The sequence below is a fragment of the Cylas formicarius genome, unplaced genomic scaffold (genome assembly GCF_029955315.1).
Source record: "Cylas formicarius isolate icCylForm1 unplaced genomic scaffold, icCylForm1.1 PGA_scaffold_10__41_contigs__length_53128322, whole genome shotgun sequence".
In the NCBI taxonomy this organism is placed as follows: domain Eukaryota; kingdom Metazoa; phylum Arthropoda; class Insecta; order Coleoptera; family Brentidae; genus Cylas; species Cylas formicarius.
The window spans coordinates 37,536,482-37,553,052 of NW_026844214.1; the positions used below are offsets into that span (position 1 = coordinate 37,536,482).

At 29.9% G+C, this 16,571-nt stretch overlaps 2 protein-coding genes across 7 annotated transcripts in view; one reads left to right on the plus strand and one right to left on the minus strand.

Moving 5' to 3' along the window:
• Positions 1–3,207: 3,207 nt before the first annotated feature.
• Positions 3,208–8,360, plus strand: LOC132707986 (enolase-phosphatase E1). Its single transcript, XM_060680039.1, has 6 exons — positions 3,208–3,484; positions 4,455–4,687; positions 4,825–5,078; positions 5,205–5,374; positions 6,312–6,447; positions 6,599–8,360. The coding sequence occupies exons 1-6, from the start codon at positions 3,380–3,382 to the stop codon at positions 7,570–7,572; spliced, it is 1,872 nt and encodes a 623-aa protein (XP_060536022.1). The 5' UTR covers positions 3,208–3,379; the 3' UTR covers positions 7,573–8,360.
• Positions 8,361–10,628: 2,268 nt separating this feature from the next.
• LOC132695835 (ephrin-B2) overlaps positions 10,629–16,571 on the minus strand; it is a 343,644-nt gene continuing 337,701 nt past the window's right edge. For all 6 annotated transcript variants that reach the window (XM_060660378.1, XM_060660361.1, XM_060660352.1 and 3 more), the window contains one exon: positions 10,629–14,783. In XM_060660378.1, coding sequence (XP_060516361.1) covers positions 14,392–14,783 — 392 coding nt within the window. In that variant the 3' untranslated portion in view covers positions 10,629–14,391. The remainder of the gene's footprint in view (positions 14,784–16,571) is intronic.

The window sequence follows — 16,571 nt, forward strand, 5'->3', positions numbered from 1 at the left end:
GGTTGATTATTTTTCGGAATATTTTGGTTCCTAGCGGTTTGATTTCTTAATATTGCACTTGCACGTTGATTAGCAAAGATCGGATGTTGTTGATTAGGAAGTCTATTATATGGTTGCCAAGTAATAGGTCTTGGTTGATTCTGTGGCGGACTTTGAAATGGTCTAAACATTGGTTTATAGTTTGATTGGTTTTGATTTGGCATTTGAGGAGTTTGATTTAGAATATTTTTAAAATTAGATTGGTTATTGTGAAAATTTTGAGACTGGGGGGGTCTAAATAGGTTTATTGGCGTTCTCACAAAGTTTTGATTCATTCTTGGTTGCGGTTTATACATTGTATTAGCTAAATTGCTATTATGACCTGTTTTGAAATTTTCGAAATTTTCTTCTTCAGTTACATAGGCCAGTGCTTGTTCTAAATTATCCGGATTCTTTAATCGAGTTACTAGTTGCAGATGGTATGGTAATCCATTAATAAAAGTTTTTAATGCAAAATCATTATAATGTCTAATTTTAATATTTCGTTCATTTACTTCTTGAATTTCTGAACTCAATTTGGAAAACAAGAGACTTCTAGCATCCTGGATTCGCATGCCGAATTGGAGAGGTATTTCAGATTTTAACGGTTTCATACTAATTAAATCTTAAATCAAACAATCAATACTTCTCTGGTCACTAAACGTTTGAATTAAAACGTTCTTAATTAATTGCCAAGAATTTAGTTCACTTCGGCTACAAATCAAATCAGCGGCTCTACCACATAATTTACTTCTAATTGCATCCAGAATTATTATATTTACATTATTTTGATCTGGTGCATTACGACAAGCTAGTAAAAGATTTTCGCAAGAAGTAACAAATCTAATTAATAATTTCGGATTGCCATCAAATGGGGCAATGTTATCAGTTTGGAATCTTATTAGAGGAATATTTAATGCCATTTTATTACTTCGAGATGTATTATCAAGTTGTTCGTCTAAGCTAATGTCTAGAAAATTTCGGATCAATTCGTCTATACTATCGAAAGTTATTGACATAAACAGTACGAGGGTAAAATTGAGGTTTAAACGAATCTCTTATAACTACAATTACTACACTAACAATGGAAAATGGGAAATTGGAATATTCGACTTATAGTGATGGGATTTTCATTGCTTGGTTTCTTCGACTGTTTGTTTTTTCTTTTCTTCTTCCTAGCCTAACGCCTATAGGAACCGGAGATGTGTTCTAGCTCCCAGGTCTTCCTAGTCTAATTTGGACGAAGTTGGTCCTGTTCCCTTGCACACAGTTCAATCCGGAGGCGACTTTTGTCCTCTTCGAAGATCACGATGTACTAGTGTCTCTTGACTGTTCCGAACTTGAATTTACGGTTCGTCGATAAATTGCTTCGGCGATTTTTGTCCGAAATTTGCAAAATTACCGAAAAATCCGCTCCGACTGCGCCAGTTACGTTTGTTGATCAGAGAAACACTTTTTTAAAAAAACTTTAATTTGCTTAAAGAATTTTATTGTCGTTAAAAACGGGAACGATTTATAACAACAAAAGCGAGTTGACTGCCTGAAGTTAAGAACAGAACTGGTTCTCCTGTCTCAAAATTATCTTAACGTTAAGTTGTATACAATTACATAAACGGAATAAAGCGATATCTAAATGCACACTGTGCGATTAAATTATACTAAGGTAAGCAGTTTATTGGCATGTAACTCGCGTCTTGCAAGCGTAAACCAAAATTATGTGCGCTTTCACTTTTATCCGGTTTCATAGAAATTATATCTTGCAAAAGACAATCAACAGATCTTTGATTTGAGAAGGTAGCTAAGAGACCTGTTTTATTTATTATGTCTGCTGCTCTACCAACTAATTTGCGAATAATGGTATCGATTAAGCAAACATTTATTGCGGCCTTTGGTTCATCGATATTCTGGTGGTTAACAAGATATTTTCACAAATTCTAATAAAACGATTAATCTGCTTAGGGTTACAATCGAAATGTGGGATATTATTCCCTTGATATCTTACTTATTGAAGATTAATTGGATCTGGCATTATTTCCAAGTTAGAATTTAAATCAGAATCAGAAATTTTCGATTTTTTAAGAGCTAACTAAGCAATGATAAAGCATATATATATATATATATATATATATATATATATATATATATATATATATATATATATATATATATATATATATATATATATATATATATATATATATATATATATATATATATATATATATATATATATATATATATATATATATATATATATATATATATATATATATATATATATATATATATATATATATATATATATATATATATATATATATATATATATATATATATATATATATATATTATACACATATTTATATAAATTTTAATGTTGACATAAGAATTATAAGAATCAATAGTAAAATTATTGTCTAGATGCTAACTAAGCAATGATAAAGCATAAGGGTATTTATAACTGTAGAGTATATATATATATATATATATATATATATATATATATATATATATATATATATATATATATATATATATATATATATATATATATATATATATATATATATATATATATATATATATATAGAGTATAATAATTTAAAATTATTTTGTTTGCTGGTACGGTAGTGTTTTTTCTGTGTGTTGGATTCTTTTTACTTGTTTACACACTCTTTGATAAAAACTTATAAATGATTATTTTCTGCATGTACCTATAAAGCCTTTCAATTTTTTTTGCTTTGTTCAAGAACTGAAAATAGTGAGTTTTTTGTAAATAATCGCTAGCGTGAATTCGAAGTTCTTTAAAAATATTTTTTTTTCAATTCTAATTGTTATCTAGTACTTACGTTTACATGTTCTGTTGGTCGCCGCTTTTAAATATTTATTAGGTTGGTGACGTGGTCGAGAATTGACTCTGGTCTCAAAAATATTTTGAAATATTTTCAATCGTTTTAATACAAATTTAATTTAAGATGATGAATTTTTAAATTTTTGTTTTACTCTGTTTATTAAACGCCTGAAATTAGTCTCATTAAATTTCGCGCAACCATTAAGAGTTGGAAGCAATTATTTCTGCGAGGGTGACATCTCCCGCCAAAATATGCATTTTAATCATTCACCTCGTTTATCTTCGCCAGCGTTCGGGATTGTTCGGACTAAGTTTCCCGCGACGCATGCCTTCTTTCGCCATAAGCACCATTTTATTTCTGGGCTTGCACAACTTGTGTCTTGTATGAGTTTGGTTGGTGTCATTTGTCGTTAACATTAGTGGTCACATTTTTCTGCTATTACGTTTTATAATCCCTTCATATAGTTGTAATCTATCTATTTTAGTCACGTTAATTGATATAAACCAGCAATGAGTTCAGATACCGAAAGTGTACAACCCCCAAACAATTTCGAAAAATGCACCGTCGTCTTGCTGGATGTTCTCGGAACTACTACATCCATTAATTTTGCAAAGGTAAGAAATTTGACTGTGTGTAGTGTGGTTCTTATTGTTACATATGTATATAGGTATATTTATAAACATGTAAATATTTTAATGTATTTCCTTTGGTTCCGGTATTTAAGTAGATACCGTTTTTTGCAATAATGACCATAGGAGGTGGAAGTGTAATGGACGTACAAAAATGTCCATATAAAACCGTTTATTTTTGTTTTCTCTCTATACGTTTTGTGCTTGAAAGTTAAAAATTTGCGAGTTTTTCGATTTACAATAAGCCGGTTGTCCTTGAGCCAGGTAAAATTTCAGCCCTTCTGCGTATGTTTCGTACATTCACGTCTTTGTCTAGGTACAGCGCCGGTAAAGCAGTTTGCAACAATCATTATTCTAAAGTACTAACATGTAAATTTGAACTGGATTTATCAATCGGCAAATATAACGAAAGCTACCTATGTAGATACTTGTTTTAATTTTATTTTGTTCCTTTGGACTTAGTTTTTTTAATTTAATGCTTTTTTTTTTTATTAAATACAGCTGACTGCAGGGAAGTTCATGACGTAATATTATTTGCCTAAGGAAAATTATTTACCTAGAATTTGTACACCTAGGCTAAATCCATGCACATTCATTGTATTAAAGTATTATCTATATAAGCTTGATTAAATTAGAATTATGTTATATTGACTGATGACGCAGCTTAAATTTTATTTAATGCCGAATTTTTGTTCACATTTTGGAAAGAATTTTTCTACTTTTTCATACTTTTTCGCATTTGAAAATATATCACCAGTTAATAGAATAAATAGTCAATAAAAGTATATTCAAAGTATTCTCAGTTATTGTCAGAATAACCTGTAATGTGTAAGTTTATGTATTAACCTCATTGTCCAGTTATTGTTCATTGCGCCCTGTTATTAGAGTGCTGGGATAAACAACAAAGAGTATTTCTTTGGGTCAATCTTTTTTACATAAAATGGAATTATTTCAGGAAACTTTATTTCCCTATGTAACCAAACACGCCAAAGAATTTCTCGAATCACAGTGGGACGATAAAATTGTTAAAGAAGCCATTAAAGAATTGAATGATAAGGAGTCAGATTTAGAAGCTGCCACAAAAGGGGTGGTGGAGTTAACAGAAAAAGGGAGTGATAACAAAGGATTGAAAACTTTGCAAGGATTAATTTACTCCTCTGGTTATAACAATGGTGAACTAAAAGCACAGTACGTTTTGTGTTTGTAATCTAATATTTTCTGCATTATTTTTTTAATTAAATAATATAAAATAATTTATTTTAATACATATTTAAAACCACTTTTAGTGACTATAAATATTATTACAATTCTCATTTTGTCCCTAGTGTTTTTCCTGAAGTTCCTTCTTGCCTGGAAACATGGTCCCAGACACATAAAGTTGCTATTTATTCAACTGGCAGTGTGGAATCTCAAAAATTGCTCTTCGCAAACACGGTAGGAGGAGATGTTTCCTTACATATCTCTAAATATTATGATCAATCTGTTGGACTTAAGACTGAACCTGATAGTTATAAGAAAATTGTTGAAGACTTCGCAGTGCAGCCAGAAGAGATTCTTTTTGTTACGGATAATATTGAAGGTTAGTAATATATCTAATAAAAAATTTTTGTGTGACATAACAAAAAAAAAAATGGGTGAATGACCCATACAGCACTTGCTTTATTTAGTGAGGGGTAGTAGAACTGATGTGATTATTTCTATACAGAGGGTAACGCGGCCAGATCTGCAAATCTCTCTGTCATCCTAATTATTCGTGATGGTAATGATAGTCTACCAGAAGACTCCAAGAATTTTGTAGTTGTTACCAGCTTTGAAGAAATCAATGTTGATAAGTCATCAAAACGCAAAAATACTGAAGAAATGTCGACAACTGAGGTTTGTGGGTTTTTTAGGCATAGGTAGAGTGTAAAGTGCCTGTATATGTAGTTTGCAAGAGAGGAGTGGTTTGAATAAACATTAACCTTGTTTAAATAAATCCAGTTTTTTTTGTTGCATGTAAATATATTGACCCACCACCACAACAATTTTCATTTCATATTATGAACCCATTTTAATTAAAAGGTATTTCAGACAAAATTTGAGAAACTTTATGATTTATAGTTTTTAGGCACACAAAAAATGTATCTTTGTATTCTAGACCTGTCAAGAATTTTTGTAGCTCAATTTTAAAATAATGAAAATTCAATTAAATTTTTTGTAACAAATGTAGAGATTCAATATACTATGTTACGAAGAAGCATTGAATTTATCAAAAAACAGGATATAGAACTGATACAAAAAGATTATTTAAAAACTTTTAATCTGAAGAGTGCCGTTTCATATGAAATGGTTCTGTTTTGAGATTAACTCTACACCAATGGTCTTAGTAAAATCAGGTAGTGTAGTTTACATATATGAAGGTAACGAAACAAAAATACTTTTTATTTTGCACCTTATTCAATCAGAGTAGGAACATTTTTTACCTCCAACATTTGTTATGTAGGTATATTGTAAAGAGTTTTAAAATGTTTTTATTCTATTTAGACTGTTAAGTTGTATCACTTCTATATTATTATTTTATTAGGTAATGAAGAAACATATCTTTCCATTTTTTTATAAAATAATGAAAAACTACAGGAAAAATTATTTATTGTTTTTGTTGGCTTATACGGCTTATGTAAACTTACAGAATAGAGGCCTAGAGATATGACATCCTCTACAATATAGCAGCATAATGTTAATCATTAAAATAGACTCTCTTAATTATCAATTTCAATTATGGTTAATATCAAGTTCAAGTAAAATTTTTGTTCTAATATTTACATTGTTTTAGGAACCTCCTGCCAAAGTCGCTAAAACTGACAATGAAGCTGTGTCAGCCAATAAAGATGCAGGAAAGGAAACTACGGAAAATGAAACAATGGAAGTTGACGTTCCAGTTGAAAAGAAAGAGAAAACTAAATCTGATGGTAACACAATTTTTAACGACAGAAACTCAACCCAACAAACTTTCCATATATATGTTTCGTTATAACTTTGTTTTAAATGATGCAAAAATTAGTTGTACACTCAGTGACATATTGAAGTGAGGATGGTTATTTTATTCCTTTTTTTTTCTAGGTGATATAGGAAGTGAAGTTATCATTACAGAATCTATTCCTGCCAAAACAGAAGACCATGAAAAGACTGAATCTAAAGAAAAGACTGACGAAACAAGAACTTCTCCCGAGGATTCTCCAATGGATACTAATGTTACAGGAGAAGCCAATGCTTTAGAAAATACAAAACAAGATGAACAAACGAAAACTGTAGAAAGCATGAAAGTTACTGAGAAAGAGAGTGTGGACACGCTAAATACTGAGAAACAAAAAGAAAAAGTTAGATGTGCAAAAAATGTGGGCTCTGATGAAAAGTTGATTACTGAGGAGTCTAAACCTACCGTTGAAGAATCTGTGAATGATTCAAAAGTTGAAACACAAATTGAACATGCCAATATTGATGCAACAAGTGCAGAAGCTGATGTAGACAACATTATTGAGAAAACAGAAAAAAGTGAATCAACAAAATGTGTGTCATTACCTGCTGACAATCAGTCAGAATCAATAACTAATACCGAAAAAGAAAACGAAAACATTGCTGATCCGAAAATAAACCAAAAGGAGACCATTGAAGATAAAAAGGAGGATATTGAGTCACCACTGCAAGAGACAGAATTAGCAGATACGAAAGATGTTTCCAGTATAGATAAACATGAAAAATCTGATAACAAGGAGGTAGATGACAAAGTTGATATTGAAAAAAGAATAGAAGATGGGAATAGCAAACTAGATGCCAAAAGTCCTCAAAAAGATGATAGCAAAGAATTAGACAAGATTTGTGAGGGGCATTCATCGGAAAACGGTAGAAAAGAAGAAAAAGAAAATCAAAAAGACTTAGCAAATGGTTTAGAAAATGGTTCAAGTGAAGAAAGGGTGACAAATGGTGATGCAGAAGGCAGTAGAGAAAAAAATATTGTTGACGAGAGTGCTGATGACATTAAGGTAAAGAAGGTTGAAACTTCAGTGGATGCTACAGCTGTCAGCGTTGAAGTGTAACACATTAATAATATTTCCATATTCACTTACCAATAATAACATTTTATATGTATTATCAATAGTATTCATTTTTATTTTATTTATTTCTAACAAAAAAATCTTATGTCTTTCGAAATTAAATATTTTATTTTCATTAACTAATTACCAGAAAAGTTATTTCCAGACTTGAAAGTAACATTCCATAAGTTGATTACATGTTAAATTTGCAGACTTAATTTGTGAGTTAGACTGATGATTATTATATGCTAGTTTTACAATTTGGTGTATCACCAGTTATAAAATTGTTCCTAAAATCAGTTTGTTAAGACATTTCTTCCTTAAAAGGGTGCCAAAAATGGTAGATCTTCTGTAATATGAAAGACTGGTATTTTCATTTATAAGACTAAAAAAAGTAATTTTCCAACCAGTATTAAATTATGATAAATTAGTACTTAGTGCCCAAATTCTAGGTAATAAGTTTTTATATACTTCCACCTTGTATTGACTGAATAAATTGAAAAATATAAATTACATTAATTTTTTTGTGTTATCTGTTAGTCTTGCAGTCTTGTCACAATTTTTTGATTTTGTCTTGGTTGTTTTGCTTAAAATACTCGTAGATTTTGTACGGTTTTGTATTTATGTGTAGTAGTTTAATTGATATAATTTGTGATACCAACAGGCTTCGAATTAATATGCTTTTCGTGGATGAAAATTGTTCAAGTGTACAGGCCTATAGATTTTAGGCAAACACCTGGTTATGTATGTGATTTTTGAGTTCAATACATTTTTTTTCTAGTGTTCTAAAAGTGCATTTTTATTTTGACCCTAATTTTAGCAGCAGGTTAAACGTTTTATATAAGGGACAAAGTTGTTTATTTAGCATGAGAAATATTTTTAAAAGCAAATAGCTTTGTGGTTCTAAATTAATTTATTTAGAAATAAAACTTTGATGTGCAGTTGTCAGCTGAAAATAGGTCCATTTAGAGTTTTTTTCGCCAAAGTTTTACCATCGAGTAGGCCAGTATCAATGTGTTTCAAAAACTATAATACATAAACATTAAGAAAATTCAATTATTTTTAAAAATGCTAATGTTTTACTAGGTAACCTTACTGACATTCAGCATTCCAATACAAGTCCAATTTTTTATTGTTTTCCATTATCAGTTCAATATGTTAATTAGAATTTCTTGAAGATAATTTTTTTTAGTGTGTTTTAGGAATAGTGTTCACATAGGTGTTTCCTAACAAATTTTAAGAACGGATCATGAAATAAATATTGTCAACAGTGCGTTTGTATTGGAGGCTTTTTAATAAAAGAAAACTTCGCTACACCAACTTTAAAGTAGCCTGGCCAGGTTGACATCAACCCGCGACATTGAAATACTTAGGAATCCTACACTCTAGCCTCTAAAACAGTGGCATAGTTTCACTACAGGCTGCTGATGCAACAGATTGTTCACGACCTCAATAGTTTTCATTAGTGAATTCCATCTGAAATCTGAACCGAGACTGAAGTGGGTGTTACCGATTTTGTGAGGCAAATTTTATTTAGAGTAAGACGGGCAGTAATGGGGATTGTTTTCTTTGTCATACTCGTTTATATTATTGTCCTGTTTATTTTTTTTTAACTAAGTCTTGCTATTTTTCACTGCGACAATCTTGTATATATGTAGAATCTTCTAATTTCATGTTGGTGTTTGTTTAAATGATAAATTCTTGTGTTGCTTATAATCAGCAAAAGGTAAACAAAGTGTTATACACCTATTACATGAACTGGTTTTGTTTTACAAATAAATAATATCTTGAAGAAAACCGTTAGGAATTATGAGATATCTAAAACTAATAAGTAAAGGAATTACACATCTTATTCTTCATTTCTAAGGAAGGTTATTGATATTGATTTTATTGATTGAATATAGTATACCATCATTTTTATATTGTGTATTAAGATTGTAATACACGCGATCTGCGTTTGAAAATAGATCTTAGGTACGATACTTTACAAGAGATATTCAAAGAGAATGTGGTGTAAAGATTCAGCCCATAGAAGATGGCAAAGCGAGCATGTCCCCAATCACCTAACAACCGAGATATTCGCCTTTATTATTGTACAGGTATTTAGTTCCTTTATTCAGCTTATTCACCGAACCATTTTCAAGAAAAAAAAACTATTGGTTAAATATATATAATTAGATAAATATACGTGTATTGTCTTTTCTAAATATAATACTTGTAAAAAAAAGTACGTGCTGCTATTTTATGACCAATAAGTTTTTAGAAAATTAGAAAAGGCTGAAAATATTTTTAATTTGTGAGTATATTACTTAATTAATATTTATGCAACCCTGTTTTCTACTGTAAAATTTGTCTCACTTCTCCATAATAACAATGCCATTCCACTGTAGAGTTCACTGGTTTTTCCCCTAGCAGATTAAATTTAAATGTTAGGTTAGTGTGTGAAATTGCATAGGTAAAAAATGCGAGTTGTAATTAATTTTTTCTACACCCGTCTCCAAAATGCCTAATTACACACTGATCTAACCTGCGAGAAGCGCCACTTTAGCATCGTTTCCCATGGATCTGAGTCATTTCGGACATTTCCAGGATTTTACCGCAGGAGTTTGGGAGCAATCGGATGTTTTACACGCCTTGAATTGTGAAGGTCATGTCAGTAAATGTATTCATGTTGTTTTGCGAAAATGTACCCAAAAACTTACGGTCGTAGTCGTATAGCCTGCAACACGTTCGGTAAACTTTACTCGTTTATTAAACACTGCTCCGCTCCTGTCAAATAAACTCGCAAGACAAATGCCGTTTACCGCATAATATACTATTCATACTATGATTTTTCTTGATCTTGAAATTGTCAATCACACAAATGTTATTAGTCTCAAATTATGGGTCAGAATCACAAATGCCTACCATGTTAAAATGTTACTCGCAAAGGATCTTTGGTATTACCACTGACATATAGAGGTCCCCAAAATTTCATTATCATCTAAATGCTCTGATCCATTTGGGAGGCCATATCTGGGGTTTGTATGTTTAACTGAAACTGAAACTCCCATTTTGCTTAAATAGATTAATATATTTAAAAAAATAATCAGAACATTGAACAATTTTGTGGTTGATACACAAACATTACCAAGTAACATTTACTACAAAGCTTAAGAAAAATATGTGCAGCTAAAAACAATTCATGGTGTTTTTTAGCCAATCTTTTCTTATACTTTTAAATATTACAGGTAATCAACAAGACGGTTACGTTTTATACATGTCGTTTTGCCAGGGAAATAAGAGTGAGGAAGAGCATGTGTGTACATTTTAAGCAACAAATATTGACTAAAAACTACCACTTTTATAACACAGCTAAGAAAATGGAATAAAACAATTGAAAAAAAACCTCCAAATTTCAATTTTGTATGTATATTTTTGTCTATATGTATAGGTGCATTTTACAATATTTATTGTACGATTGAACATACACATTGGGCTCATCGGGTTAACAAAAGAAAAGTATTGAAGGTCTTGGGAGTAAAAATTTTAAAGTATTATATTTGACCAAGTATTTAAGTACACCATTTTGGTGAATACATATTGTTTGGATGGAATTCGACTTAGCAGACTTTTTATAATAATAAAGTCACATTTATGAGGATCATATTGCACACACAAAACTTGGTTTAAGAAAATATGTATAATGGTTGTATTTAAACAGATTTGGTCAATTAATTGTTGCTAATCTGAAAGATATCATTTTTATTAGGAAATGTATCGATACCGATTATTTCATCGTTATTATGGCTTTGTTTTGATCAAAATTACATTAATATTCATATTATAGCTACTTTCTAGACACAAATCCATGCTGGCGTTCTTAGTTTTATCGGGTTCCAAAATAAAGGACGGTAATAAAAAATAATGGCAAGATTAAAAGAGGCATTAGAGGCAATTGGGAAGCAAAAACTTTTAGTTTATTTATATGATGATAAAATAATTTTAAATGAAAACAGCACTTTAGGTAGATTCTTTTTTACTACTTGTGAAAGAAATTATTTTTTTTTAGTTTAAATAATATTTATTGAAACATCTTAGGTATACAACATTCTAGTATAAAAGAATTAAAAAAATATTTAAATTAAGCGTTTTCCATTTTAAAAATTAAGTATACGGCATTTAGGGTAAATCATTTAAAATAACACAAACTGATGAAAAACATAAGCAAAACTAGAAGGGTCACTTTAAGCATTTCTTAAAATTTTACCTTTCTCTTTCACTACGCTCCCTCTGCAGAGCATTCCAAGCCAGCTAGTGCCCCTGTGTATTTAGGTTTAGTGACTGTTGTTACCATGGATTTAGAACATACTCTAACTAAGGGAAGTATTAATGTAATTAATTAATTTACATTAGGAATTATTTTCATACAAAGGACCAGTAAGATTACAAAACAACCAAAACTTCTGTGCAGGTTTCTTATTTTAAATAGCAAGCAAATTAATACTAAAAACGCCAGATCATACTGTTTAAGGGTAATACTTTATATTAACACAATAGAAACTAGTATCTTTTTTTCAGTCTTTCATCATACAATTACACTTTAGTTTCACTTTAAATTTATTATTTGTTGTTTTTTGAAAAAATGTCCAACACTGTTATACTAGAAATAATCAACTGACCAGGAAAAATATAACATTTACAAGTTTTTCTTTTTTTTTGCTTTTTTCTCTGCCGAATTTTAGGATTGGTCAATTATGCGCCTCGCATAGCATAATGTTCTTTAAACGGAAAATTAGATAACATGTAAAACTGTCTGTACACTACCATTTTTGTCATATTCGATTTGTTTAACTAAATTGCGTAATTGTTTCTATATAAAGATCAGGCCTAGGAATTTTACCTTTATAAATATAATAGTATCCTTAAAAGATATTATCAATAATATCATCGAAAAAAAATTGTTTGCAAAAATAAACAGATTGGTTAGTTTTTGTTGTTTACACTCCAAACGTTTTTATTATGATCATTGACAAAGTTGGAAGTAAAACTGTACTGACGCTTACTTTACTATAAAAATTACATTGCCATAAACTCAAAAATAGATTAGCAGCATTAACCCCTAAATGTCTTTTATCAGTACACTTTATCCTATTACCATGATTAATTGGTCATCAATAATTACTACTCGCACAAGTGATATCGAAAATGTTATCTACTCCTTTATATAATTATGTATGTTTTTAAATGGATTTGTATATAAACACATTAATTGTAACTGTGCTTTCTCAAAATCATAAACTAATAGAACAACTACTCTCCAAATTTAAGTATTAAAAATTGTTAATTTTAGATATTTATCAATCTAAACGTTGATCATTCATTGTTATTTTTGTTTTGATGTTTTTTTATTCTCTGACTAGAAAAACACATTCAGTTTAAATTAAGAATATTAAAAATATTAAAAATCAAAATTCTGTGCAATAAAATGTAACTACCATATATGTATCCATTCAATTGTTCAATTACATATTTTTTGTTAACGAATTATTTTTCTGAACCAACATTATTAATATATCTTTTAGGTACTCTATGTAAATAACACAATGAATAGCGTAAAAAAAATCAGTATGCAGATCCCAAAAATATAATCTCCGTGGCACCAACTTTAAAATAAATATTCATCTGTTTAGTGTCCATTGCGATCCTACCTCAGGTTGCAACAATTTTTTCGGAAAGTGCGTCTATGGCACAATTTTTCGTTGAAATAAATGAAATATGTGTACAGAATTAAATAAGGTTCCTGCGCAAGTCCCTAATGTATGCAAAACAGCAAAAAAATTCAAAAATTAACTTTGGCAAATGCAGATATTCTTTCAAATGATGCAAAAGAACGAAGAATATAATACCTCGCACTCGCGCTCCGGTGTTTCATTAAAACTATTTTATTATTACTAGTAATTTATATATTAGTATCACAATTATCAAATTCTATTCCTAATTATACACTTTTACCCAAGTATAATAATGCCTACCTGAAAAATTTAAATAAATGTAGGTGCACACAATATATGAATTCAGAAAAACCGTTTCTGAAGCAGAACATTCGATTACGGGATCATTTAATTTCTTCTTTAGGCCCAATCTGTATACATGTATAAGTATATATATATATATATATATATATATATATATATATATATATATATATATATATATATATATATATATATATATATATATATATATATATATATATATATATATATATATATATATATATATATATATATATATATATATATTTGAGTAAATATATCGTGTAAATTTAATAGCGTGTGTGTGAAATTTTCAATAAATACTAAGTTAAATAGGCCAACTATCTTTCTAGTAGAATGCGGTTCCAAGGTATGTTTGAAATATTTTAACAAAACACCATTATTCGAAAATAATACACAAATATGTACAGTTTTTTACCTAATTAAAAATATAAGATACTAATAAATAAGGTAAAATTCCCAAGGATTTAAAAATAATTTAAATCTTAAATACACAGTTCTTTAGGCATTTCCATTTTTTTAATTCAAGAAAAACTCATTGTTATTAAGTTTAGGTCCGTAAGTTTCGGGGCGGGGTTTTCGTTATTTCATAACGATATTTCGAAAGTTCATGCCAATTTGCACACTATGTTGCAATATTTATATATATAAACATATAAAATTAGGATCGGGGGGGACGAAACACCAGTTCGAGAGAGTTCGCTTCACTTTTAGCAATGGACGTTGATCAGGGGACTGGTCACACACATTTATAGCGCCATTTAAATTAAATTAATTGTTCAGCTCATCGTAATACCACTACAAACAACACCATCACTAGAACAAACACTAAATTGTTTGAATTAACCACTCCGGAGACGCGATTGCCTCCGAGGGTTAACTCTTCACTTTTAACCACCTCGTTCGGGTGTTTATTATATGGTTTCGACTTCTTTGTGGTTGTAGGTGGCGGTTGCGTCGTCGTGGTTGTTGTAGTCGTTGTAGTTGTCATCCTTTGGGGCGTGACGGACCACCACGTAGGCCTTACAGGCGGTGGAGTAGGTGGCAGAGTAGGGGTTTGCGCCGATGGACCCCAAACTTTGAACACAATTTTCATATTGTGAGTGGTACAACGACCGCCTATTCTTCGATGGAGATCATCGCTTGTCGATGTCGAAATGAAATAATAATCGTGACCTAGAAAATTGAATATTAAATGTTAATAATCAAAATACGAAAATAATATTTCATATATTGCAATATGAAGGGAAAATACAAAAGTGGCATGTATATATATATATATATATATATATATATATATATATATATATATATATATATATATATATATATATATATATATATATATATATATATATATATATATATATATATATATATATATATATATATATATATATATATATATATATATATATATATATATATATATATATATATATATAATTTTTTTTTCGTGTAACAGTAAAAGGTGAAACAGAGTTTTTGTTAAGACGTTCTAAAAATATCGACGCCGTTTTTATTTATCCCATTATTAGTTCATTCGCACTTCTCGATATTGAGGTAAGCATGATTCCTTTTGTAATTCAATTCCAAGTAAAATTGTATTAAAAAGTATATTATGCATGTATCTAAAATAGAAATATCTGATACATGATGTCAATTAATAAGTATCCGATATTTCACAGGTTGATTTGTCAAGTATTTTTAGGGTAAAAATGTTCGTTTGCTTTCAAATTTTTCTAAATAATGTCCATTTCTGAACAAAAATTTGCACCTGGGAGTTTTTTGCCATTAAAAATTGAATTTGTTCTCAATTTGGCTCTTGTAGTGGCGCTACCTCGCGCTACCAAGGATATATTAAATATATACATATATATACAAAGATTAGAATCACGTGTTTTGAATTTGTTTGTAAAATAGGTAATAAAAATTGAATAGTATATTGGATTAATGAGGTATTTTATGTTCGATTTCTTATCACTAACACGGAATTCAAGAAATTCAAACAAGGGCAAGCGCTCCATGCAGGTGCGAACATTGCGAAAGGTTGAGTTGAAGTGCAGCTGTGAGTGGCGCTTCAAAACTAAGTGGTGTTAGTGAAAAAACAATTTCTAACATCAAGATAGACGCGGAACAGAACAATGGCGAATTTAAAAATCTCGTGATTATACATATGATGAAGCTTTTTAACAATTTACTCAGACTAATTGTTCAAAATGTTTTTTTTTTCAAAAACATTGCACCGACTTTGCTATTTATAAAATTATTCGGAGGGATACCGATTTGCGAAGTTTTTCTTTAAGTTCCTTGGATATTTTAATCAAAGATATAGGTTTTGAATGTGACGCGTGGTCGCAAAAATATAATGTTATAGCGAAAATATATTATTAATTGGCGACACACGTATATAAGGTCGATCAAGAAAAGGTATTATATCATCTATTTAAATCAGAGCTGGGTCAATTTGGGTCATACGATTAATTATGCTTGGAATGACAATACCATAACAGATCGCAGAGATGCTTTTTTAAAAGGTTTAACAGGTCTTAAAACACCAACAAAAAGAGGTCCAAGTGTTATTCTGCTTCATGCAATATATGCCAAAGTATTTCCACCCGCCACCGACTCAGTTTCTTATCAAAGAAAAGCGACATAACGAAATGAATGTCAAATATTTCGAGCAATGGTTTGAGAAGTCGCTGATTCCCAAAAAATGTCGTTATTATGGTTAACCCTTCCTATTATTCTTGAAAATTTAGGTATCCAGTGACCTGAAAACAGCCGAGATTCAAGATTGGTTGCTCGAAAAAAATATTTTCTTTTACGACTCCTACTCGAAATCAGAGCTGCTGAAAGTAGCCTACGCATACAGGAATTAGTATGACAAATATAAATTGAAAAAATCGCTGCGAAATATGGGTTAGGGGTTCTACGTTTACCACTGTACCCATGTGAGCCTAT